General features: G+C 34.1%; 1 protein-coding gene across 1 annotated transcript in view; it reads left to right on the top strand.

Moving 5' to 3' along the window:
* The window catches only part of MLIP (muscular LMNA interacting protein), a gene marked incomplete at both ends in the record, with an annotated part of 218,554 nt that overhangs the window by 118,886 nt on the left and 72,003 nt on the right, over window positions 1-27,665 (top strand). The window contains 5 exons of the mRNA XM_084258824.1: window positions 1,708-3,279; window positions 13,678-13,749; window positions 23,697-23,762; window positions 23,846-23,929; window positions 24,043-24,093. Coding sequence (XP_084114950.1) covers window positions 1,708-3,279; window positions 13,678-13,749; window positions 23,697-23,762; window positions 23,846-23,929; window positions 24,043-24,093 — 1,845 coding nt within the window. The remainder of the gene's footprint in view (window positions 1-1,707; window positions 3,280-13,677; window positions 13,750-23,696; window positions 23,763-23,845; window positions 23,930-24,042; window positions 24,094-27,665) is intronic.

Below are 27,665 nucleotides of genomic sequence, written 5' to 3'. Positions count from 1 at the left end.
GGACCTGTCATTGGAAACAATTAGAGAAGCTCTTTCATTTATGATTAATCAAATGCATTAGTCATATAACATTAGCTAAGCAGAGCTGTTTCTAGGTATAACTTAAACAAGATTTCTTTAAGATTTCTTTTTCAATTTGATTAAATTCTGTTGGACTTTCAATTATCCTTGATTTTGGGGTATTCTGGCTTATGCTAGTGTTTTCTGTGGCAGGAATTCTGTGCTGCAAATAAGCATGTGAATGAACTTATTACATATAGAAAGAAAGGTTTTTTTTTTTTGGTGGGACCCTCGCCGGCGGCCAGGGAACGAACCCACACTACAGAGGTTGCGGGCAGCCTCGCAGCCCAGCGCTCAACTGCTGCGCCACCAGGGGAGGCCCAAGCAAGGTCTATTTTAAGTATGTTTACTCAGACACTTAGAAGTCTGGATGAGTTGTTTAAATTGATCAGCTTCAAATATTTTTAGAACTCAAAGCTATAAAGTATGAAAATCTTGCATTGTGTCTTATGGACAGCTCAACATGTTCTAAAGCAAAATCAAGAAATATCTATTACTGCATTTGTAAATCAAGTTTTTCCCATGTTTAATTGGTATGTTCATATACATTTTCTCTGCAATATAATGTACTGCATATATCCTATATATTAATACAGTTAATACATGCAGTATATTTGCATTTAAGTTATTAATAATATATGTCATTAATATTTTGAATAGCTTATATTCCCTTAATTCTTTTCTAGACTCAAGTATTTTTCTCTAGTGGACAGATAAAATCAAATCAACAATTTTGAAGGATACCTGTTTAAAAGACTTGGTTCTGGAATCATGATTTCAGTATTTGTTTAAAGTGCTGGATGATTTTTAAAATAGTATGAGAATGCATACACCCTGTTATTTCACAGGTTTTTTCTTAGTCTCTCATGGGAAATAATATAACTTTTTTCTTTTTATTTGATGTGGGATTTGTGGGTTGCATCATTTCCGGCATATTACATTTTGCTTCTTTTGAAATAAAAAAAAATACCTGATTCTCCCAGGAGAACTTAAATCATTATTTAAATGTTCATTCTGGAAGTACTTTGGAAAATATATGGTAAACAAAGATCTATATATTGGACTTTACTTTCACTCTTTCAATTTCACCATGAATGCTGTTGGTGGGTGATGCATCTTTTGAAATCTGAGCCTTTTTTTTCAGGTTAAAATAGGTAGGAGCAATCCAAGGGTATAGGATTTTAAAAACTTGAAGTTTGTTACATTTTTTAAGGATTGTGGCCATTATTGTTATTATTGTTTATATTCTTACAACAAAAGAAAATCTATTTTCTAAAGTGAATTTTGAAATTTATGGTGTTGGTGATTTTAAGTCTTTTGTAATCACACAATTCTAGGTTAAGATGAGTAAGATTTCATCAATGATTTATTTTCCAAATGGAAACATAAATATAAAATTTCACGTTGTCTTTCATTCTGTGAAATATATAAGGTGATGTGTATAATACTTCATAGTCTATTCATATTTTATTTCAAATTTAAAGCAATGACTCATTAGCAGAGCAGGATTCCTTTCATGTTTGTGGAGATTTAAGGTGCTTCCTTTTGTATAAATTGTGTTTTAACATAAACACACAATTAACAAGAATCAGTTGATAATTTCACAACTAATGTCCTATTAAATCTGTCTATTTCTCTTTCCTCTAGTCAACTTCTCCCACTACCTCTGAGCAGCTTGCCTGTAAAGCACCTGCTTTCTCCTTTGTTTCTTCAACTAATCTGAAAACACCACCTGACCCAGTTAACCTCGACGGAGCCTCTGTCCTAGAGGAGTTCCACACTAGGAGACTGGATGTCAGTGGGGCCCTGGTAGAAGAAACAGCTACGTATTTTCAAACTTCCGCTCACTCTTCACCTTATTTTGCATTGAAGGGCACCTCTTCAACGTCAGAGTTTCCCCACTCTACTCAATTATCAGGTTCTAATTTATCCAGTTCAAGTACAGCAGCTCAACGTCCTGGACTGAAGTCTGAAGTCCTGAAGAAATCAACAGATTTAACTTCAGATGTACTTAGCTCCAGAGAGAGTCCTAGAACATCTTCTTTACCATCCTCCAGTGCTTCTCTCAAGTCGAATTCAGCCTTGTACATACCAGTCCGTATTGTCATGCATTCACTTTCTCCAAGTCCAAAGCCATTTACCTCCTCTTTCCATGGCTCTTCTTCCACTATCTGTAGCCAAACGTCATCTACTGGAAATCTCTCAAAATCAGGAGCGAAATCCCAGGTGCCCTCCCGACTTTCCCTTCTCACTGCAATCCTCAAGTCAAACCCATCTCACCAGAGGCCCTTTTCCCCTGCATCCTGTCCTACATTCTCTCTCAACTCCCTGGCTTCTTCCACACTCACACTTGATCAAAAAATAAAGCAAGCCCCCCACACACCTAAAAAATCTCTCTCAAGTTGCTCCCTGAGAGCCAGGTCTCCGGAGCAAGAAGAAAACCAGTTTTCTGAACATAACCAGCAATTCTTTCACTTGCCCCTTTTCACCAAATCTGCTCCCTTTTCTCAGGTACTTGACCCTACTCCCACAAAACATGCCACTGACAGCCTTCTTTCTTTGAATGTAGAGAAAATTCTGTCACCCACTTCTTTGAAGAGCAGTCCAACACTCTCCCTGTTACAAACCAATACATCGAGTCCTGCAGGTCTTCCCCCCATACCACCAAGCTTATCTCCTCTTTCTTCAAAGGGCAAACAAGATGCTGACCTCACAGGTCCAGAAAAAAACAAGAGTACTCACATGCATCCTTCTACATCAGCCTCCTCTGAATTCTCTTCTGTACCTCCTCCCACTAACCAAGGAGCCATGAACTCCTCACCAGAGAAAAGTTTCCATCCTTCCCCAATGCTTTCAAATCTCATAAACAGATCCAAGAAAACATCACCACAGCTATTTGGCCAGAGGGAGACTCCTTCAATTCTTCCTTCACCCCCTGTCTCCAGTGCTAGTTCTGCTTCGCTCCACAATTTGGGGTCTTCTTCTCTCCCTTGTGCTAATCTACCTACCCAGGTGCTCCAGCTCAGTCCCTCAGCACTGCACGCAAATTGTGGCAGTGGTAGTTTGCCTTCAAGACTTGGGAAGTCTGAAAGCTCAATATCTAACCACAGGTCAACTGTTACAACCCCATCACCTCCCAGCTCTCTCTCAAGAACCAAGGAGCTGATTTCACCTTATACATTGTCCCTGTCAACAGACCCTGAAAATAAGAAACCTAAGGTACTTTTTGCATGCTGCATGGTGCATGCTTATTTTGAAATATGGAAGAATCTTTTTTCCAGGGGAAAAATCAGTATTTGTGATATTCATTCTGTTCCTACAAAGAAGGAAAAATACAAGGGGGTTAGGATTTGGTTTGTTTGGAGATGAATTAAAGCACATGGTTCTGTAAGACCCTTTGATTTTACAAGTACTCCTCTGGGCAACTTCTTATATCTATGTCTCCAAAGATCTTTTTTTTGGTAGGTACAATATGAGTTATCTCATTGATTACCATCGATCCCAGGCAGCTTGTTTAGACTTGGGAATATAACACCTTTTTTATTATTTAATAAGACCCTAACATCCATCAATATATCCTATACTGAAGGAAGAGTAGACGAGATTAGTATAAAATGAAATATTATCTTAGGTCTTGGCCAAGCCAATTTGAAAATTTTCTATTTCCTTTTGCCTGCATTTATTAATTATTATTTATTTTCCTCCTCTTTTATGATGATGACTTCTTTATTGCTCCCCAAACCACAAACTAAACCAAATATGAATTTAGCTAAATACACATCAGACTGAAAATAATATAAATTTGTGAAAATTATTTGGTTTATTATAAACACTAAATACTTTGTAATTAGGAAACACAGGAAGGATAAACAGCTGTGTATCAGGAAATAGAATTAAGAGAGGAGAAAAGTTGGCTTTTAAATGCTTTGAAGCAACCCACTGAGCAAGAATGTGAAATCAGTATTTATGTTAATGTGAAACAGGCATTTATTTTAGCAATAGAAGGGAAGCATTTGAAGGAGTGGCCTAGAGAATTCATTTGTCTTGAGAAAAAGAAACTGCTGTAGGGCCTCCCCGCTGGCGCAGCGGTTGAGCGCTGGGTTGCGAAGCTGCCCGCGGCCTCTGCGGCGCCGGTTCAATCCCCGGCTGCTCCCCGGCCATCAGAGGAGGGTCCCACATGGCGCGCAGACCTCTCCTGCCGCCCGCTGCTCCCCTCAGCAGTGTACTTCAGTCCTTCTGCCTGCTCTGCTCCCCGCTCTGCCTCTGGTGAATTCTCTCACCCTCCCACGCTTCTGACTGTACCCAGTGCTTGTATAAATAAATAAATAAATAAATAAAAATTAATAAAAAAAAATCTTAAAAAAAAAAAAAAGAAACTGCTGTAGAGAATGTTGACTTCCCGACTATTCTCAAGTAATTCAGGATGTGGACCTTATATCCCCAGAATTTGATAATTCTTGTATAAATAAAATAAAATTATGAAAGTGACTCTATTAGCAAGGGAGGGGGATGTTCAATACAGTATATGGATAAACAGATTTTAGAGCTTCCAAACACCATGGAGACCATGATCAACTCTGTCATGTTGAGATAGTGAACTTAAGATGGGCAAGATAAAATAACCCACATATTCTTCTTAATGATTGTGCAATACAATTCAGCTATACATGCTTGCATCAAATACCTATGGTCTATTAGGTTTTCTGGGAATTTTTTTAAGGGAAAGTAAGAGAGATATTTTGTCTTAAAAGTAATTTTATTTAGCAGAAACAAATACACATAATGTGGAAAAATTGTATAGCGCTATTAAATATCCAATAAGGCTAGAAAATAAGTATAAGGCAACATTAACATAGTGTTTTATTAATTATTAGATAATTATTGCCTGAGTTTAATATAATAGCAATATTATGTAATATGGTAAAGGAAGTTATAATTTCAGAAATGGTAAGCAACCTGACCAAATATATAGATGATCTCAGAGAACAGCATATGGAGACATACGATGGTCTGTATCAAGTAGTGATGATAGTAATGACAATTAAAGTCACAGATGTGAATTATAAAAGTGAATTATAGAAGTAGTTATTATAAAATAGTTAAAAATTAAATTAATTTTTCATTTAATTTCTGTGAGTTTGGTAATATTTCTATATCCATTTGACACACCAAGAAATTTAAATTCAATGAATAGGTCATATATCATGTACTGCCAGAGCTGACATTTATATTAATTTAAGCCTATGATTTCTTGAAGCCATATTCTTTGTTACTATGATTTATTGCAACAAAGTAATTACTCCTATGATCACTTTAACCCTTATTTAATAATTTTTATGAAGGAGAGCATCATTATTATGTAATAATTACCAAAATTCTCAATATATATGATGTTAGGGTCATTTAAAAATGTAGCTTTTTAGAGATTGTTAAGCCCTTGTATTTCAAACTTTCAAAGAAAATGGGTTGGAGAAAAATCTAAATTTTTTTTGTAATTGTAAATTTGAAAATCTTCTATATTTGAGGTAAAATGACCTGGTCATTATCATTTCAATACCTATGTGTGGTTATGGAAATAGTTTATGATATAGTACCAAAAAAATACAGTTGACCTAAAAATTTCTTTTTTCTAAAGTTACTAACAATTTTAAAATCATTCTCCCATACAATTCTATTATTCATAACCTTTGTGAAAAGTGATTTTATGCCAGAGGCTCCTTTAAAATGTTTCTGTCTGTGGTTTACTCTGCTTTGTTCTTGTTTTGTCCTTTTTTTTTTTAAAAGCTGGAAAAAGGGGAGCCCAGGGTTTTTGATGAAGTCAAGTTCTATTTGTTGAAGACCTGTTCTTCCCCAGCTACTCACTGCTCCTAATATTGAAGAAATATCAGTTTTTGCTTTATTGTGTAATTTCTTTATTTTCAAGTTAGTAAAATGCTAGCTTAGACATGCTTTCAAAAGCTATAGAAATGATATATTTAGTGATCAGGAAAATATGAAATATGATTATAATTTATCTACTTTTATCTGTTCCTTTGAATGGAAACATTTTTCTTATAAGAGGCAAAATTTATGATAACTCCTGCAAAAATAGCTGCTCTGAGACATGCCGTTCTTTTTCATATTCATTTCCCTCTTTTTTCTTCCTATTATGTCAGGTATTGCTCAGGTAAAAATCAGCCTATGTTTTATTTATTGCAGAGTATTATTTGCAAGAATTTTGATTTTAGTATAAAAATTCATTAAATTGATGCTGGAATAGATAGATCATATCCTAGTTTCTTTTGATGTTTGACTTGTTTTATTTACATTGCTAAGATTATTTTATGGATTGATAGGAGAAAATAGACAAAAGCTTAGTGATATAAAAAAATTAGATGCGTTCATGGATTGTTTCTTGACTTGCTACTTCCAGTATGGTGCTAATCCGAGCACAGGGCTCGCTTTGAAGTCAAAGAGCTTCAGATTTAGATCAGTTTTTCTCAGTGCCAGCTCACAAATGGAAAGAGGTCCTAGAATATAGATGGTCATCAAATTAAAACATGAATGCTTGAAAGATATTAGTTCAAAGACTGGGCCCTACTGTACTTTGATATTAATAAAATGGAATAGCTGGAGTATGCTGAGCTAGTCTCAGGTAAAAAGCATGTTTGATGTTTCTTTTCCATAGATAGAATCTCAAATTTCTGAATCTCTTTGCATTCGTTTGATATAATTGATATGTTTTAATTTCAGATGTAGCTCAAAAAATGATTTTACATTATAATCATGACCCTAGACAGAATGGGCATCTCCTGAATGTTACTAGGCTACCTTTGATCATCATCTTTTCTGAGACTTTTTTTCTCCCTCTTGGAAAAGTCTAAAATACTACAAAATTAATCCACGGTGTTGTATCTGGGCTCCCAATGTGTTTTGCTTTTATTTATAAAATCATTTAAAATTTTTCTTCTAGTGAGTTACCATGAAGTGCCATTTCAGAATTTGGCTTGGCCATTCCATGCAACTTGCCAGTCACTGAAGATGCTCTGAAGCTCTTTTCTAATTATGTGGCCCCCCAGTGGCAGGTGTGCTTGCCCAGACCCAAAAGCTATTTGGACATAGTTTGTTTAGAGACTCTGTTGGGAGCATTTTTATATTTCATGAATTTTTATCATTGGTGTTTTATTCATGAACTTTCATTCCTTTAAGGCATCAGAACAATTCAAAATGTCACATTGGCAACTTGTGTGAATTTCTCCATTTCAACTGATCTGCATGTAATCTGGGATATGAGCAATATGGTAAATAGCCCCATGAGCTAAGATAGGTAAACTGAGTTCAATAACTCATTCATTCACTTGCTCATTCAATAAATATGTTGAGTGCTTATTATGTATAAGGCACTTTCCAAATCCATGAGGCTAGTGCAACAAATAAAATATGCAAAAATGCCCACTCAAAGGAGAAAGAGATACAATCAACAATACCATACCTCCCCCGCTTTCCATGTAAATTTTCCTGGGTCTTATAAGGTGATAAGTGATAAGGAGGAAAGTGTAGTAGGGTAAGGAATGGTGTCATAAGTATATATTGGTGGTCAAAATAAATTTCTTTGAAAATCTGACATCCAATGAGGTGACATCTACTTATACACCTTAAGAGAATATAGTCAGGAAAAATCCCTGAAACCAGAGAGGTCTTGGCAGCTATAGAGAGCAGACAAGGGACTGGGAGGGTGGGGCATTGTGACAATAGTGGTGTGAGGGGAAGTTGAGGTTGTCAGAGGAAGGTGTAAGTGACTTTGAGCTGAGTCTTGTGGGGTCTTATAAGCTACCTCTAAGTCTTTGATAGAACTTCTGTGCCTTTATTTTTCCTTTATCTCTTTTTGCTTTAAAATCTTTTACTCTGGGGCCTCCCTCATGGCATAAGGGGTTAAGCGCTGCACTATGATGCAATCTGCAGTCTCTGCAGCACAAGTTTGATTCCTGGCCAACCAGGGAGCAACCCACATGGCGAGGTAGATCTCTCCTGTCTCACCTGCTGCTCCCCTCAGTAGTGTATTTCAGTCTGTTCTGTTCCCTACTCTGTCTCTGGTGGATCCTCTCACCCCTTACATCTCTGGCCTGTACCCTAGCTCTTGTTTGCATAAATAAACAAATCTTTAAAAACATAAAAATAAATAAAATCTTTTACTCTATCCCTGCTACACAGTTAATGGTGCCTTTCTGGGGATTCCAGAATTTTCATGATTTTCCCATTTCTGCTCTCCCTCACTTCCTTTGCTGTATTAATTCAGTATCCCATCCCCTTTTCTTCTCTCCAGCTAGCCTTTCTGAATTGATCTTAGCAATGATTCACAGTGTCTGAATTGACACCTAGCAGCAAGTGTCAGAAGATTTTGACAAAAACTTTTCCTTTAGTCTTTGGCGAGTATTTGCATTTTAATTGAGGGTGCTTGAGAAGTTTAACTTAAAGAGAAGAGTTTTCAAAGGAAAAAATAAACATGAGTTCAAATTTTTGGAGGTTCATTTCTTTGAAGGAAGATGGCTTTAGAAATAACATTGGAAATGCTTTTGGGACTTGTTTGGAAGGGGACTCTTGTCTAGGACTTGAACAACAAATGAGGAATTAACTTATAAATAAATCATATATCTTATTGTAATCTTTAATTAAGTACTCTTTAAGTCAGCAAATATTTATTGAATATCTGTTCTGTGCCAGGTTGGTGTTAATTGATAGAAATAATATAAATCTTTCCTCTAAAAGACCTGTCAGTCTATTAGGGAAGACAAAGTATTGTAATACAAAGAAATAAATCTGATAAATTTAGAATAGTAGGAACCCCCCCCCAAAAAAAAAACAAACCAAAAAACTCAGTGAAGTATTCTAGGGGCTACCTCTTTCATCAACTCTGTTGGGTCATAGTCTGTAGCCAGATTTAGACACCCTCTCCCCGCTTCAGTTATCAGGACCACCTAAGCAATCTCTTTCTGTGAAGTGGGCTTGGCTTGAACTTTCATCTCAGGGAAAATACTGGTGAGATTTTTGACTTGGGTGGTACAAGCATGATCATTGAGTTGCTTTCTGGATGCTTCTGGAAAAAAGAAGGTAGCCATGGTGGTAAGGTGACTGTTTACCAAAACTTCCTTATTTGCTATCTTGGATTCTACCATTCATCTGCATTTTAGGTGCAATATAACCAGGAGTCAAACCCCTGATTTCAAGGCAACAAACAGTTGCTTTGTAACCTTATGGGTCTTTATTACTGGAGTTGGTTGTTGAATTTTAGCAATCAGCAATAGGGAATAGAAGAGAGGTGGGAACTGTTTTCTGAAGAAAAAGGATATGTTCTTTCTGACCTTCACATCCAGTATTTATGTTGAAACATCTAGTATTGATTTATAAATAGGATTAGCTCTTACAAATTTATATACTAAAATGCCATTTGCTTTTCTAAACCTAAACTTTGCCCCGTACTTGTCACTGAGTAGGTATTTAAGGAATATTTATTGAATATTGACTGAAAACATAAGTTATAATAGGTGTCAATAATATTTTACTGGGTTGAATAACTGGCTAGTCATTTCTACCTTTAATTATTAGCTGCTCATTCAAGCCTATATACTATAGTCTGTGATTCAAGTTGTAATTACCTTGAGTAGGTAATTTTAAAGCAAAAAAAGAAACCAGTGTATTTGGTCTAACACCTGGAAGTCTTGGACAGCTGTGGAATAAATATGTTCCAAATTAGAATAAAGAAGTCCATTAATTGTATTGAGTGTATATTGCCAAGAGAACCCAGAGAAAATATAGTGAAGTGAAGGTATCTTTCATGGCAAAGGAATGGTTTTCAGACTGAAGAAAGGTTTTCAGACTAAGACATATGTCTTAGAGATGCATAACATCTAAGATAGATGAGGAACTAGAAAGAACATCTAGCTGCTCTAAATAAGTTTGTATCTCTTCGTCTAGATAAATTGTATCTCAAAACTGATGAAATTTCTAGTTTTGTAACCAATGCAAATTATAGGAAATGAATTTTATCAGAAAAAAATATGTGAGCCATTTATTATATTTTTCAGACATGAAGCAAGGAAGGTAAATTTTGAAAATTAGGGCTTACTTTCTTAGTTTGTAAATGTTTACAAAAGGAGTTATTATTGGAGTCAGACATTTTCTTCAACCAACAGATATTTATGAATACCTTCCAAATTCTAACTTCTGTGATATATATCATATTGTGATCAAGGAGAAATATGAAAAGCTTAATGACATATTTCTATGTGTTTGGGCTTGAACTGCCCAAACCACTCTATTACAGTAGTTTTTTGGTGCATTATTTATCTCTGAATGGATTTTCTTTTGCTTGCTTATTTATTTGTTTATTATTTTTCTCTGTTCATTAGGACATAACCTTAGAAAGTAGGGACTCATACTGCTAATCTCTATTATTAGAGAACATGTTGGATACTCAATAAATCTTTTGAACAGATTCATTAGTTGATCCATCACATCCAAATAAATTTATGGGATTTATATATGCAAATAAACCCATCAGGTTTTCATATCCCAGTGTCAAGGGGCTCCACATTCTTTGAATATTATTTGAATGAAGAAAAACATGAAATAATGGTTCATGAAATAATGTAAAAACTTTTCAAAACAACAAACCAAATTAAACAGGTGATAGTGGATAGAAATAATGCCTAAATTACTATTATTGGTTCTAGAGGAAATAAAGCATAATTAAAGGATGGAGATCAACTTCAACAAATGCTTAAAAAAAGATGAAAAGATTCTCAATTTTAGGTGATAGCATATTCACTGTGATCCAACAGTATGAAATGACCCCAATCTTGTGCTCCTATATATTCCAAGCTTTCCACCAAAGTGAAGGAAATAACCGCAATTATTATTGTCTTTATTGCTTTAATTGATTTTATTTTTAATATCATGAAAGTAATGACTATATTTTACTTTGTGTTAAAAACACTTCTAGTTAAACACACACCATTTCAAAGCTCAAAGGGATATTGACAGCGGAGAGTAATGAGGAAAGTGACATTCTTCAGTTGAGGATCAGCATGGGAGGGAAAGGTAAAACAGAGGTATAGCTTTCATACAAAAGAGAGATCTTAGTATGTGTCATGATTCCAGGAACTGGAGAAATAAGATCATTGTTGTAAGTTGTCAGGGAGCATGTTTTGGCTCAATATAAGGGAACATTTTGTAACAATTCTAACACTTAGATCTCAGTGTTCTGCCTTGAAAGGTAGGTAAGTAGTAAGAGGTAGGTAACTAAACAGAGGATCAAAGAGATTCATATCTTGAATGAAGGGGTTGAACCAGATGTGCCAGCCTCTTACTTTCTGCATACCAGTTGAGTGAAGGTTAGATCTATAAAACTCAAGGTTTGATTTGATTTGATTACCCTGTCTTTTCTGTAGACCCTTTGGTCTGTTTTCCACGGGACTGAAACAGTTCATGCAAATTTCCTGCTGTCGTTGGACTAAAGGAATCTGCCCTAGACACAGGCTTTTGAGATGATAGGAGCCGTGAACTTAGTTAAGTGACTTGGGACCTAGGACAGAAATGGGCTTTACTTTTTAAAAAAATTTTGTTAAGGTGTAATCAATATATAGCATTATATTAGTTTCAAATGTATAACATAATAATTTGGTATTTGCATATAATATGAAATGATTCCCACAAAAAGTCTAGTGAACATTTATGTCCATACATAGTTCCACATTTGTATTCTTCTGATGAGAACTTTTAAATCTTAAAAGCCAAACTTTTAAATCTTAAAGCCAAACTTAAAAACTAACCCTGGAAAACTGATTATAGAACTGAGGAATCCAGAGGGGTGAGGGGAGGGAGAGAACAAGGTGGGGAGGGACTAAGGTGGTGGGCCACGGGTGCTTTGGTAACAGGTGTGTTAATGGTGGTGGGGCAATAACACTTGATAGGGGAAGGTCCTATATTCCCAAAATATAAACAATGATGTAAAATAAAATTTCAATAAAATAAAAGATATACCCTCTTAGCAACATTGAAATGAGCAATGCAATATTATTAATATAAAGCCACTATAATATGACTTCCTCATCTTATAACTGGATGTTTTCATCTTTTCATTCCCTTCACCCATTTTTTCCTCCACCCCCCAGCCTCTGCCTCTGCTAATTACCAGTCCATTCTCTATATCTTTTGAGATTTTTTAAAAAAGATTTCACACATCATATGATATTTGTTTTTCTTTGTCTGACACATTTCACTTAATATTACATCCTTAAGATCCATCCATGTTGTTGCAAGTAGAAAGATTTCATTATTTTTTGTGACTGAATTGTAGCTCATTGCATATACACCACATTCTCTTTTTTTTAAAAAAAAATTGTTGGCATATTTTATTGACAGGATAAATGAATCATAAATGAATGATCACAAATGAATGAAAAAGTCTACCTTGAGTCATTTTGTTGAACCTATATTTTCTCATTACACTTTTTGAAAGGAAAATAGTCACAGTACAATAAACAAGGAGGAAAAGTAAAAGCATTTTCAGTTTCTTCATAGATGGCTGCTAACATTCACATTGTTTACAAAATGCAGAGACATTAATAATGTAAATTTTAAAGTCTACAATTATTTAGATTGTTGATGCTGCTTATTCTTAACTTAGTCAAGTTGCATTTTATATTTTCACTCCTCCACCTTTTTTTCTTTTAATTACACTATTTTTATTGAAGCAACAGTGGTTCACAACATTGTATATAATTTGGAAGCATAAGTTCATTACCTCTTCAGATCACACACCATGTTTTCTTTATCCATCCATCAACTGATGGGCACAGGTTGCTTCCAAAACTGGGTTTTTGATTGTACACATCTTGATGTCTACAACATCCTCAAGCTCAAACCTCTCCTCCAAAAACCACATAAAACTAAACTATATTACTCTGAGTTTTACTTAGAAAGGAATTTATCATTCGATTCATCATAACTGTATTAGAAAGTATAGAGATATTTTTTAAAAAATTATGTTTTTTAAAAAAAAATTTAAGCTCTAGTGTGGTCTTCTAGTTTTTCCATTTGGAATTAAATTGTTAATGTTACTTCTACTCAAATTGTTGAATAGTTTGTTGCTTGTTAAAGAAATTGATGCTGAATTTTACATAGTCTATTTTTATGAATGATGTAAGAGAATGTAACAACATTCAATTAAATTTATTGGCATAATAATTGTTAATTATGGCACTATAAAAAGAACCACTTTCCTTTGAGAATCAATAAGAACCCACATTAATAAAATGGTACTCCTATGAGGAAATGCTGCTAATGAGATAATTACATGTAACTTTGTACCTATTGATATTTTAAAGTTCTGAAACTATATAGTGTATAATTGCTTTTAATCGCTATACTGATATTTCACTGTGATATTTCTTTGCTTTTCATTCTAATAAAATATTAACATGGTGAGCTAATTTTTTTTCTGTCAAAAACAAGTTGTTCAAGCATAATATTTTTTCTTCATTTAATAACATGTCATTTAACTTGGTAGAACTCATCTAAAATTATGTTGTATCCTTCCCCTTTTCATCTCTACTCTTGCTTTCTGGTTACCCATTCTAGCAATACAAGACCAAGTCAAGCTACAAGGCTTTTGCAGCAATCCCTACAAACATATTTCTTTTGGAGCAGAAGGTCAGTGTTGGCTCAAAAGCAGAGTAAATTTTATGTTTCTAATATTTTGTTATGTTTTCTAAAATTTCTTTTGGAAAGTTTGCTGTTTTAAAGTTTTGCTTTTACTAATATTAAATGCTGCTCTTAGTTTAGAATGACATGATGAAAGCATCTTGGTAAACAAAATTGGAGAAATCATTCATTTATCATTAGAGGCTGGATATGATCCTCCAGTTGTCCAGTTACTCACACACAGTCCTAGAAAATTTGATTCAGATTAGAATACAGTCCCATCCTTTATTATTTCAAAATGTTGTTACATTCAAGAACTTCCATCTCTATTCACATTGATGCAGAATGGAGGTAAAATGGAGTTATGTGTGGGCATCTGGCTACTTTGATCAAGTGGTTACTAGTAGTGGCTTCCACAGGGTAAAAATATGTTAACTGAGTATCCAATTTAGCTTCTTAAATTCCGTTCTGGACCAAGCCTTTTATCCATTCTTGGCAGTCACTGAAAATGCCTCATGAGTGAGAGGAAGACTTGAGATCCCTCCAATGACCCAGCTGCTTTCATATGGGTCCAGGGCATTTTTGCTTTGCTAGTGAGAGTCATTAATTATAAAATTATAAAATTCTGTTTCAGTAGGTAAATTAAAGACTCTTGTTTAATAAGCACATTACATATGCTCAGATGAAAACTAAATGGAGGATCATATCAGAAACGGAGTGAAATCAGTTACCAAATCTATGAAATAATTCATTTCATATACTATTTTTGTGATATTTATTTAGGCAATTTATTGCTTAGTGCATAGATCCCAGTTTTGTTATGTGTAATTATAGTGTTTCAAATACTGTTATTATCATTTGTCAAAATGTTAATGTTTGCCAGCCAGGTGGTATTTTGAACATTTATCAATCTAGATTCTTGTTCTTTTAGCATGATCTAGGGAATAAAACCTTGGTATAATGTTTTGCATAAAATTAAGAATTATTAGTGGGAAATGTTAAACATCTTATAGGTGAACATTAACAGGTAACATCTTTTGTAGCATGTGTCTCTAGTAATTCCAAATTATCTACATGTGGCCCAAAACCCATGCTCTTTATATTTGAATGCTTTGAACTGGAGAGTCACCAGTCTGCAGATTTCCCTGCTGCTCTTTCTTAGCTTTTCTTCTGAATTTCTTCCTTTTAAAGCTCATTTAAAAATGTGTTGTGCCTCAAGCACTGATTTTAGGAGATTTCAGGAGGATATGGAAGGTGACAGTTTCCCTGTATCCTACTAACTAAGATCATAATGTTGAATTATAGTGGCAATATTATCCTACACAGACTCTCTGCTTATTTCAGATGGACATTTCTGAAATCTGGCTATAGGTGTCTGCTTTCACAGAAATGGGAGAAACTCGCTTCCTCAGAACCCTGGCAAAAAGGAGTCTAGGGGGCCTACTGTTTTATACGGTCTTTCCAGTGTGCTTGTATCACCTATCTGGGTCTACTCTCCCTTAATTGTATGGTACCACTATATTTTTCTATTTAGAAAAATGAGAGATAATGTTTCTTGAAAAATTTCTAAGATAAGATTGGATGTCTTTATTGGTTCAGAATCTCTATCCACCAGCTATGCTCTCTGTTAATTAAATGGATTTTCGAGATTACAATCTATTTTGATTTAGTCCTTAAAAATAATCATTAGCTTAATTTCCAATTTCACACAAATCCATTTTGTAAATGTATATGGTAGTACTGATATATATAGATATGATTCACCAAGTTCAAGTTCATATAGGAGAGGTTTTGTATTTTTAATTTTGAATAAAGCATACTCTAGGAAATTATTGTTTTTATTTTTAGTGATACAAAATGCAACTATCATGATGTCTAATTTAGAATAATGTTATTCTAGGGAGGATTGATTATTGTAAGCATAGTATAAGCATAAGACAACTTGTTCAAGTTATCTCTTGAATAAAATAAATTGCTTTTGGATTATAAATATTTTAATTGTTTGAAATTCACAAGATAAGACATGTTGTTGATTTTTTCTTTACATACTTTGTATAATTTTATAACATTTTTTGGTGGCTTTCCATTGTTTTGTGTTCCTTGAAGAGAAGTTATACATTATAAGAATTTTTAAATAACAGAAGTCTTATCCCAAGATTTTATGAGTATTCATTTCCATTTTCAGTATTTCTTGAATGATATTATGTTGCTCCTTTCATCTTGTAGTTTTAAAAAAATAAATCTGGTAAATTAGTCCTTTTTAGCCATCTGTTCGTACAATAGAACTCATCCTTTGCCATTGAAATCAAAGGGATTTATTTCTGAATCAAATGGGAAAATTAAGACTATAATAGTCAGGAACTCATCTATTTTGAGAAGAATTAACATTCTAAAATGTTTCAAATCAATGAAACTTTTCTGAGATCCTTTTAATATCATATAGAACATCATAAATAAAGGGTAGAGTGATTCTACAGTATCATTATATTGTTCTGTTTGGGTCTATGCTATGGAATGCCTTTAAGTTAGAACTGACACATTTATTCAAGTCTTAGATAGTTCAGTAGTTAAGTCACTCTTGTAAAGCCCCCAGGGTGGGGATTTTATGCTACTTTCTGTTTTATAGCATGTAGTATAACTAATAAGGAACCAGAATCACTCTTAAAAATACTATTTTAAAAGCAAGATTTTCTCCAATTGAAATACAGACATCCCTTGAAATGGGACATTAAGCTATCATTGAATCACTGGATTGGTTTCAGCTTTAATCACACTTAGATGAAGCCCATAATTTTCAGAACAGTACATTTTATTGGCAGGGAACATAAGGTTTTGGTACTTCCGTAATTTATTGTCTGCCTCAAAACTTAAATTTATAGTTTATTCCATATCCTATAATTTTTTTCTCCCTCTGAAGGTTTAGCAGGAAAACATTTTTTTTTTTTTACTTTGTCTTAACTAAGGCTTACAGAAAGAGATAGATGCAATGCATCATATTTTAATGTGTTAACTTCAGAGTCTTCGGTTTAATCTCCTGCCAATAATCATCTTCTCCAAGATTTAAATGAGGATGAAATACAAGTGAATATAATGCAGGGACAAAGTAATCAGATCAACTTGCATTTGTGACTATCCATGGTTCTTGTTCTAGTAGGTTCAACAATATTGATCTCTGTAGAGGAGATAATTTTGATATGGATATTAATTTTTAGTCTTAATGTGCATATTGCTATCCTTTTCAGAAAATGTTTCTTTTTCAAAGATATCTTTCTCTTACTAATTATCTTTTCTTCAAAACATAGGTGTCTAAAAGCGATAAGTAAAAAGTTAAAAATAACTGAAAATTTATGTTAATCTAAATAAATGGATTATTATTTTTATTGAGCAATTTTATATTAAGAAAAAGAAAAAGGAAAACCATGAAATCAAATAATTTGCATCTTTGTTGTCTCACAAGAGGTTAATATTTGTCTGCGACAGTATAAATTATTTCCTTGAAAGCAATTTATGTTCTTTGTTCCCTTGCTCACAAGAGCTCCTTAGGGTAAAATGAAGGCTGGACTTAAGTAACATTTTCCTAACAAATAGTATTACTTTCTGACACATTCAGTATACATTAAACTCATAAACTATGTGTTGGAAAGAAAAATTCTAGTGTAGTTCAATTTTGTAAATAGAAAATATAAATTATAGCATTAGTTATTCAAATGACAGTTACATTTTTTCTGGTTGAAGGAAGAGGGTAAAACAGTCACTTTGAACACAATAATAAAAAATGTGCTATAAAAATAAAAGTTAAAGATTCGCGATATCTTGTCAGTTTTCGAAACTATTCTAAGTTGCTAGTTTAATTTTTTAAATTATGAATTGGTAAATCCCAATCTGATCAAACATATGTCTTTGGGTGAGACTATTTTAAGATCTCTGCTTGTCTCAGAAATTTAGCAAAATCTGGTCGCTCTTAGCATATGGTTTATACTATAGAGACATCTCTTAATTTAGCTTGGTACAAGAAATGAATTTGTCCCCAGTTTCTTTAGCTGTGGAGAAGTGCCCAGAACCTAAATCCACACTAATTGGTTCTCCTCAGGCTGTCATCTGCCAAGCACATATCTCTTTTAAATACTTAACAAATCATATTTAATTATGTATATTTGTTTTTTTTTAGTTCATTGAGAGACCATAGTGGTTTTTGTTAAATTTTTATTGAATGAATTCATTTAGTTTGTAACTGGATTGGTCTCTAAAATTCCAATTTTATCTCATAGGATTTTCAGGTCAAGTTCTGCTCAAAGGATTATAAAAATAAAGGGGCCTAATGTGTGGCAATTAGAACAATGATAATTAAGAGTTTTTCTTCATGGTAGAATAAGTTTATTCATTACACTTTCCTAGAAAAGATAGAGAGGACCTTCTGCTAGAAGAGAAGTAAGTAGGTTTTAGTCTTACAATCCTAGTGCCTTTTGACAGAGAAAACAATCAAGATGGCTGTCATACTGTGTAGAGTGTCAGACACTGAGCTAAATGCTATATCATCCTTGCAACACTACATATTTTGATGCTTGAATATGTCAAGTGTTTTGAAAGCAATAAGGCTAGTAAATTACTGAATTGGACCTCAAATGGGATATGATTATCCCATAGCCTTTCTCTGCTTATTATGCCACAGTGACATCAGCTAACTGCAAGGAAATGTTGAGTAAGAGATGATGATTTTGAAGTCCTGTCTAAGACACTTGTTTAATTACTTTCTAAAATATACTTATTTTTCATTAAATTAGGGCAAAAAAAGTTTTTATTTTTAATTTATTATTTTTTTTTTAGTGAAGAACAATTAAAGGGAATTGGAAATGACTTAGCTCTGAGAAGATCTGAGTGAGTGAGGAATCACACACCAGCCCAATTTCTTGAATAACTGAAACAACTAAGAATTATAGTGGAGCAAGTTCTGGATGAACAAAAGGAACACCCTTCTGATATCTTGATTAACTTAAGGGAAAGTATAAATTCTCCTGCCACTGAGCCTTGATGAATGAGTTTGAAGCTGGCTTTCATGGTTTGCCAAAACATATGGGAGAAACAGATATTTAACTCTCCAGATCTTGAGATTAAAAATGACAATTAAATTTCCTCAATTCTTGAAAATTTTAAATCAATCATAAAAAATACTTTAATGATAAGCATTCATATTTCTTTAGGAAGCTATACTACTGAAACCTTCTTTGACCTACACAGCATTTTTCCCTTCAGCTATGAATGCTATTAAGACCTGAGTCTCCAACTCGATAATCAAAGTTAGATTTATTTTGCTGAGAATATCCCTAGCCCTCCAAAAGGTTTTTTAGTAACAACTGAATAAAAAGCAAAGATTTTATAGTTATCATAGAATTTGTTCTAGAATTTATTCTAGAAGATCAAATTATCAAAGTACAGTAGCATTTAAGTTTAGCATGAATCATTTTGGAGAAAGGGTTAGTTTGATCATTACTAAAATATAGTAACTTAGCCATGAAGTTTTTGAATTCCAACACAAATAGTGCAGATATCATAAATGCAGTTAGACAGTGCAGATATCACAAAAATTTTATAAACTCTTTTAGAGTATTCTTCCTTTGAAGTGCTTTGCTTTCTAACCCTATTAGAGTGTGACTAATTAACCCCATCTTCAGATTTTTAGAACTAATCCTATTTCAAATAAGAGCAGGTTAGACTAATTCAAATCTACTAAAAAGTATTTGCAATAACATCAGAGATGCTTCATTTGAGTGGGAATACCCATTAAAGTTTTTGGCATATAAGCTCATAAAGACTTTGATTTGCAGCCCTAGTTAATAATCCTTGTTTCTTAATTATAACGTGATTGCTGAGTTCTGACACTATTTTATATTAAAAGTCATATTTACTATGTCTCTTTACAAAATGAGGGCCCCTCAGTTGCTTGTTCTGAATAAAATATAACTTCTTTTAATAATAATGTGTCTGATAACTTACATTAGCTGATTCTTTAAAAATAGGATTTAAAGCATGTCCTGTTTATGCTTCATTGGTTAGCGTCCTTTGGGTAGGAAATGCAGGTTTTTATAAAAAAAATTTCATTGGAAAATATTTTGAGGGAACTTCACTCAAAAGTAATAAATCTAAGGAAACATTAATACAGTCTTGCTGACTACATTGTCAAAAAGCAATATGGTCAGAATTCTTGTTAATAAAGATTTAAAAGATTTTCTTTTAATACATTTTAAATTACTGAGGAAAAAAGTACCTTTTCTGGCTGCTTGAAGGAGTGGATCATAGTGATATATTTGATAGTGTCTCAGTTACAAAAATCAATTCTGGTAAATTTCAAGGCTACTTAAACTCAAAATCATCTCCCCTCCATATTTCAGTGCAGTGTGAGTATTATCCTGTTTCCAAGCTTCAGCATTACTGATCTAATTGATCTAATATGAGTTTTCTTCTTTAATTTTCCAAGATTCATGGATGGATTGCTTTTTCACTCTTTAAGTAAATTCATTATTTTAAATAATGAAAGTTGTTTTTGCCTCTAAGAAGTTCCCACAAATCAACCCTATTTTGATTTGGGCTGAAAACATATCTGCATGTTGTGCTAACACAGATCACATGCTCAGATCTTTGATGATAAACAAATTTAATTATAATATGGGAAAATTTTGAATCTTGCTGATTGTGACAATGTGCATGTAACTGGAAGGGATAATGCTAAGCAAGAGAAGTCAGTAAGAGAAAGGAAATGCCAGATAATGTCACTCAATGTGGAATAAAAAGAAACAAAACAAAGGAACAGATAAAACTTGACCAAATGGACCCTCAAAATCTAACTGCAGAATTGAGGCTACTGAAGAGGGAGCGTGTTGGGAGAGGAAGAAAGGTGGTGGTGGTGCATGTGCTGTGGTGGAGGATTATTGATGCTTTGGTAGTAGGTGTAGTGTAGGAACATATCTCTGAAGAAGTGTGAACCTGTACTCCTATATCATACACAGTGTTGCAAACCAGTGTTACTGCAATTAAAATTATACAGTCTAACAATAAATAGATAAATACTAAAAAACAAAAGAGTATAACTTTCAAAGATCTTGACTTTCTGATGAGGGCCATTCCCTTTCTTCATATGACTCAGTGCCAAATTAACTGTAAATCCCAATTCCTGTCATCAGTGAATTTAATATCTTCAGAACAACCAAAACTTTCTGAATTTCAGCTTGATTTTGTTATTAACCCTTTGGGATTTCCTTGACATTTTTATGAACTCAACTTTATATTTGAGTTGAGTCACATCAAATTGCTGTATCCAAATGAAAATTAGTTACAAATATAAATACGTGTGTGGTTCAATCTATTTTCTAGACATGTTTATTTTAATTTGATCATCAATTGTTGGTATTTTAAAGCAGCACATTTTAAAAGATATTAGTTCTAACCCACTTTCAAAGTTTGACTATCTACCACCATTAAAGTTATTCAAAAAAAATATGTACCATGATTTCTAAAAGCAACTACAGATGAGGTTATAAAAATGTGGTAAGCACTTGTGGACTACTTAGAGTCAGTAGTTGGTTCCTAAAAGACGTTACTTTCAAGAGATAAATGAATGATCATTTGAATATATAGGTTCTGGCAGGCTTATATACAAATACACAAAACTGACTCAGTTCTATATTGGCATATGTTATCTATAGTATTAGGATTATAGGCAGCCAGTTCCTCTTATTCATATGTACCTTCTGTTCTCCATTCCATCATTATAATTTTTATATAGCCATATCCTGGTTAGAAAGTGTCAAACTTACTATGGAATCATAGTATCTACATATTACTCACCAGAACTCATTTTCTTCCAAGAGAACCAGTGATAAAACAAATCCAGAGCTATTTATCTTGACCAATGGGCAGCATGTCCAGATGCTAGCGTTGTCATGCATGTGATAAACCCCTAAGACTCCAGGAGAGCAACATCTAAAGGATAAGATTTCACCATTTTTTCAGTTCAATAACTCACAGAGGAAAATACCGTGTAGGATTTCCACCCCGCCAAATCCATTTCTCTAACCTAAATCCAAATTTAAAAATTGGGTATGATAACCTATTGGAAAGACTTAAGATTACCTTTCTTTACAATAAAAATTTTCTGTGCTTTCCCCCTGCATCTTCTAAAATTAAGATCAATCACGAGAAATGAATATTTGGGAACAGAAAATTTCATAAGGAGAATTCCTAATTGGTGATCAGATAGTTTTTCTCTGAAATGGTCCTTTAATTCCCTCTTATTTATCCTGTTGGTGATTTCTAAAAGCAATTACAGAAGAGGTTATAAAAATGTGATAAGCGGGCCTCCCCAGTAGTGCAGCCAGTTGAGCACAGCACTGTGAAGCTGTCTGTAGCCTCTGCAGCGCAGGTTCGATCCTGGCCAGCCAGAGAACTACCCACATGGGGTAGCAGACCTCTCCTGTCTTGCCCGCTGTTCCCCTCAGCAGTGTATTTCAGTCAATCTGCCTGTTCTGTTCCCCACTCTGTCTCTGGCGAATCCTCTCACTCTCCCACACATCTGGCCTTTACCCCGGTTCTTGTATAAATAATAAATCTTAAAAAAAATGTCATAAGCTCTGTGGACTAGCTGGCGTAAGTGACCATTTCCTAAAAGACATTACTTTCAAGGGAAAAATGAATGATCATTTGAACATATAAATTCTGTCAGGCTTATAAACAAACATACTCCCTCCCTACCAGTATTGCTTAATACATAACACCTGACACTAGGCAGATGTGGCCAACATCTGTGTTAGATTTTTTAGTCACATGTACTCCGGCCCAGGAAAGAAGACCATTGCATACAATGCAGGGTCACATGGGAGTGGCTCAGGAACAGAGTCAACAATCAGGGATGGTGATTGATAAATTGATATATATACATAAATGAATGACATACAAAAACTTGCACCTATTTAATGTGTATACACCACCCCTGATTGTTGACTCTGTTCCTGAGCCACTCCTATGTGACCCTGCTTTGTATGCAATGGTCTTTTATATATATATATATGTAAATTAATATATATATATAAATTAAACCCTCTTCCCCCCAAAAAAAACATGTTCTAGAAGCATAAATTATACTTACATGAAACTAAGAGTTGCATAAAACAACCTTATGTATTGTTTTGTGATATATGTGTGTATGTATGTTGAAAAAATTAAAGACATGATAGATACAAAATTGATGAGCTGTCTGTCATGTGGAAGTAGAAGAAACAAGGAAGGAGGAAAACACACTGGTTTCCATTTTATATATTTTACTTTTTTTACTTTGTATTTGACTTCTAATTGCAATATCGTGTATACACAATATTGAGTGTTATTTTCTTTTTTCCATTTATATATATGACATACATCATATTTAATAAACCATGTTTTATTGTGAAAGTCGATAAATGTTATTTGAAGACAAGTCTGATGGATAAGGTAGCCAAGATTTTTGGAGATAAATGATTAAAAATGAGGTGATTTTTTTCTTTTATATTTATACTTTGTGTAAACTGACTCTGAAACATTTTCTCTAGTATTTTTTGTAATGTTTTGAGAATATTTTGAGAAAAGGCTACATCATTGTTCTTTCTTTGTGTAACTTCCCAAGGTAATTCTTTCAACTTGCAAAGGCTCATCTGAATGCATAAGAAGGCCAAGTTCTGGGCAATATTTTGCCTGTTTAAAAGCTCAGCTTCATTTCTTTACTACAAAACTTTATGTTCAAGACATTAATTCCACAGGAGAAATTGCACAAATGTGAAAAATGCCTCCAGGTCAGAGACTAGCTCATTAAATGATTTCAATTTTTTTTCTTGGAAATATTGAGATATACAAGACTTGCTTTGAATAGACTTTTCTACTACATTCATATTTGAGTAAAAGCCTCACATCAAAACTGTCTCATTTATCACTAGGCACTGGATGAACCAGTCAAGACAGAAAGCAGCTCCAGGGACAGCACACTAGACCCACCTCTGGAGGTAATAGCGTCAGATTACCCCTGCTTTTGAAATACAGTCCCAAAACTCATTGCTAACTCAGTACCTGGTTTCAATTCTTCCAGTTGTGTTTCCCTGCACAGCTCAGGCAGCAAACTGAAGAGCTCTGTGCTACCATTGATAAGGTCTTACAGGATTCCTTGTCTATGGTAATGCCTTAGACTAGAGTGCGCAATTCAAACATTTGCTTTGCTTCTCTTCATTTCCCTCTACTTAAATGTTACATATCACAGCCTTATCCTTTTTTTTTCTTACTTTCCAGCATTCTCCTTCAAGCTCCCTCCAGACATTGTTGAGTTCTGACACAAACAAAGTACGTATATATTTAATATATTAAATAATATCATTTGCTGGGCCATGAGAGTTACTAGATCAATGATTTTAAAACCACAGGCCAATGGCTGGTTAGTGAATTGGGAAATTGCTTTATTTTTGTTAGCAAACAACAATTAAAAAATAGAATAGTAAGAATGTCAAATAGCAGACTGTCCCAGGCAGTGCAGAGGTATTGCTGACATTTGTTTCAGTTTGTTTACATGTAGATATGCAGTTTTGTGGATATGAGCTTGCAGAATAAAACATATTTAACTGTGGGTTAAATTCAAAACAGTTTGAAAGCCAGCTTATTAGACTATGTTGTTATATGTTGTCATTTTAAGCTATCTGAAACTACATGTAAAATTTGTGGCTTATTTTCATCTCACATTGTAGCTTCAGCCTATATAATTCACAGTAACATAGCAGTGGAAAAGGAATTAGACTGAGATCTTAGGATTAGTCTAGGATCTTAAATGCAGGCAACATTTCTGAATTTTTTCCTTTTTGTTGATTGAATTTTTCATTGTTCTTTCACTTGGATGGACAGAAACCTGGCTATTTTAGGTATTAGAATCCTACTAAGTTGTTATTGTCAAAATTGAATACTTAAATATTTCCTTCCTGTAATTAGCCATTTTCATTTATTGAGATAAAATATTACATCAAAACAGGGGAGGGATCAAAACAGGGGAGGGAAGAGCATAAGAGATGGTTCATGGGTATCTTGGTGGTGGGAATTTTATGAGGAATACACCTGAGAGGAGAATGAATGACAATGTAAAAAACATATAAATAAATTAAAAAATTAAATATTACATTTCTCCAAATTATTTTTCGGAATATTCAGTACTCACACCAAATTTCAAAACGGTTGTAGTTTTCCTTTATAGATAATTGTTAGGATTCTTTTTTTTTTTTCTTTTTTTGGTCAGCCTTATTTCCTCTTTTATATTTAGTGTAAATACTTTTTGCATGTGTTCAATAAATTAGACATTGTGTATATTGAGTAAGTTCTAAATGTACAAGCTACAAGGTAATTAATTTTAATTTTCAATTGGGACATTATAGATAAATATCCATTAATAATGACATGAAAACATAATAACCAATTATCATCAACATTAAGAAATTATGTTTTGGCAGAGAGGACCTAAAAATTGATAGTTATAGTGTTTGTGGTCTATTTTGTTATATAGTCTGTCTTTTAAGTATATAAATATAAAACTTTGATATGTCAGAGATATTATGTAAATATTAAAAACTATTTTTTCTTATTTCATTTGTTGAACACATAAAAATATCATATATTTTATTACTTAATAGGAATAGAATTTAAGTTATGTACAGGACTCAAGGAATTTATATTATTTATTATTACAGATTCATTTAAGAAATATATTTATTGAATAAATATGTAATACTAATAGTGTTAAACAAACATTATTCTAAGCCACTAAATTTAGAACAATTATATTATTAAAAAATTGTTATTATTAAGTGCCAACTAGGACCTGGAACTATAGGCACAGGATGAGCAAAGCTGAGTGCCACGGGGCATAGGCTTGATAAGAGCTCAGAAAGCAGAATCTAAGCTGAGAACAACAATGGACCAACAATGGAATCCACCCATAGAACGATCAGAGAGCAAAGGTTCCTGGCAGAGGAGTAACTATGTGCAAAACTTCCCCAGGCAGGAGAGAGCTGGTGTACGGGAAGATGAAGGCCAGTGCGGTTGTACTGTAGTGTCCCAGGAGTAAACTGTGTGAAAGAATGAGAGAGTCGGTTAGCAACAGTAATTTAAATACTTATATGCTGTGGTATGAAGTTTTTTTTTTTTTAAAGATTTTTATTTATTTACATAAGAATCGGGGTACAGGCCAGATTCACGGGTGGGGGGGGGGCTTGGTGAGAGGATTCACCAGAGACAGAGTGGGGAACAGAACAGGCAAACTGACGAAATACACTGCTGAGGGGAGCAGCGGGCATGGCAGGAGAGGTCTGCGCACCATGTGGGACCCTCACTGGTGGCTGGGGATTGAACCGGCACTGCAGAGGCTGCGGGCAGCTTCATAATGCTGTGCTCAACTGCTTGCGCCACCAGGGGAGGCCCTGTCGCATGAAGTTTTGAGTCCAAGAAAAATGGGAAGACATAAAAATGTGGGGCAAATCATATGGAACCATTGAAATTTTTATGATGGCTGCTGTGAGAAAGTACTGAGCTTAGAGGGACAGTCAGTGTTGGTGCCCAATTTGGGGTATGTTCAGAGGAAGTGAAGAGAAGCAGATGGTTTTGAGAGAGATTTCAGACTTGCAGGTGTGGATGTGAGTAGCAAAAGAAAGAAATAAGGATGAACTCATGCCCTTGCCTTGAGCATCAGTCACGAATGTGGTGCAGAGTGGTGGAGGGAAGAGGGTCATACCTACTATTATGCTTATCTTGAACAGGATGAGCTGGAGGTGAGTATCAAGAAGACCTTGAACCTCTGTGTCTGGAGCTAGTAGGAGAAATCTGGGGCTGGCTGGTTTGCTGATATTGTCAATGCCCTGTGCAGGAATAAAACTGTGTAGGTCTGATAAACGAGTAGGGAGGCACCCAGGAAAAGAATGAAAAGGCCATGTGGTAAGAGGAAATTCAGAGCAGTGTGGCCTCACAGAGATCTGAGAGGAGAGCTTCAGAGAATATATTGTGGTGATTGCTGCCAAGAGGAAAAGAACGATAAGGCTGGAGAACTGTTGATTAGATTTGGTTTGCAAATTTTGAAACTCCATTACTGATGTTTATGTGTTGGTGTTCAGTCTCATGTTTTTATTTGTATAACTTTTTTTAAAGATTTATTTATGCATACAAGAGCTGGGGTACAGGCCAGAGGTGTGGGAGGTAAGAGGATTCACCAGAAACAGAAGTGGGGAGCAGAACAGGCAGACTGACTGAAATATACTGCTGAGGGGAGCAGCGGGCGAGACAGGAGAGGTCTGATGCACCATGTGGGTAGCTCCCTCACCAGCCAGGGATCAAACTCGTGCTGCACAGGCTGCAGACAGCTTCATAGGTTGTGTCTTCACCCCTTGCACCACCAGGGAGGTCCTTATTTTTATAACTTTTACTAACTTACATATCATCCTTTTTAAATCTAGTATGAAAACAGTGATTTTATATTGGTAATATATGGGTAATTTTAAATTTTTTCCCAGTTATGTCTCTAGACTAGTTTTTCCTATTACATTTTTTTTTATTTTCTGTTATTTTACTTTCTTTAATAAGTAGTTACCTTCTTGTCAAATTTTCTTTGAGGATAGCACATTTCTGTATTTCACATTTATACTTAAGTTGATATTCTATTTTTCTGGGCCCCTAAGTCATTTACAATGATTGTAATTCCTGTTATATGAGGACAAATGTCTATTATTTTTTATTTAAAGTGCTTTTCTTTTTGCTTTTCCTGCTTTTCTTTGGGTATTTTTCACATTTACTAGCTAGAAAATTTTGAAAATATTACTTTATATTTTTGTTAATTTTCATAGTAACATACAAATTAAAGACAATAATTATTCTTTGTTAATTTTAAA

Source organism: Talpa europaea, assembly GCF_964194135.1.
Source record: "Talpa europaea genome assembly, chromosome: 2".
In the NCBI taxonomy this organism is placed as follows: Eukaryota; Metazoa; Chordata; class Mammalia; order Eulipotyphla; family Talpidae; genus Talpa; species Talpa europaea.
The sequence above is the reverse complement of the archived record's forward strand: the minus strand, read 5'-3'. Positions and strand labels throughout refer to the sequence as shown.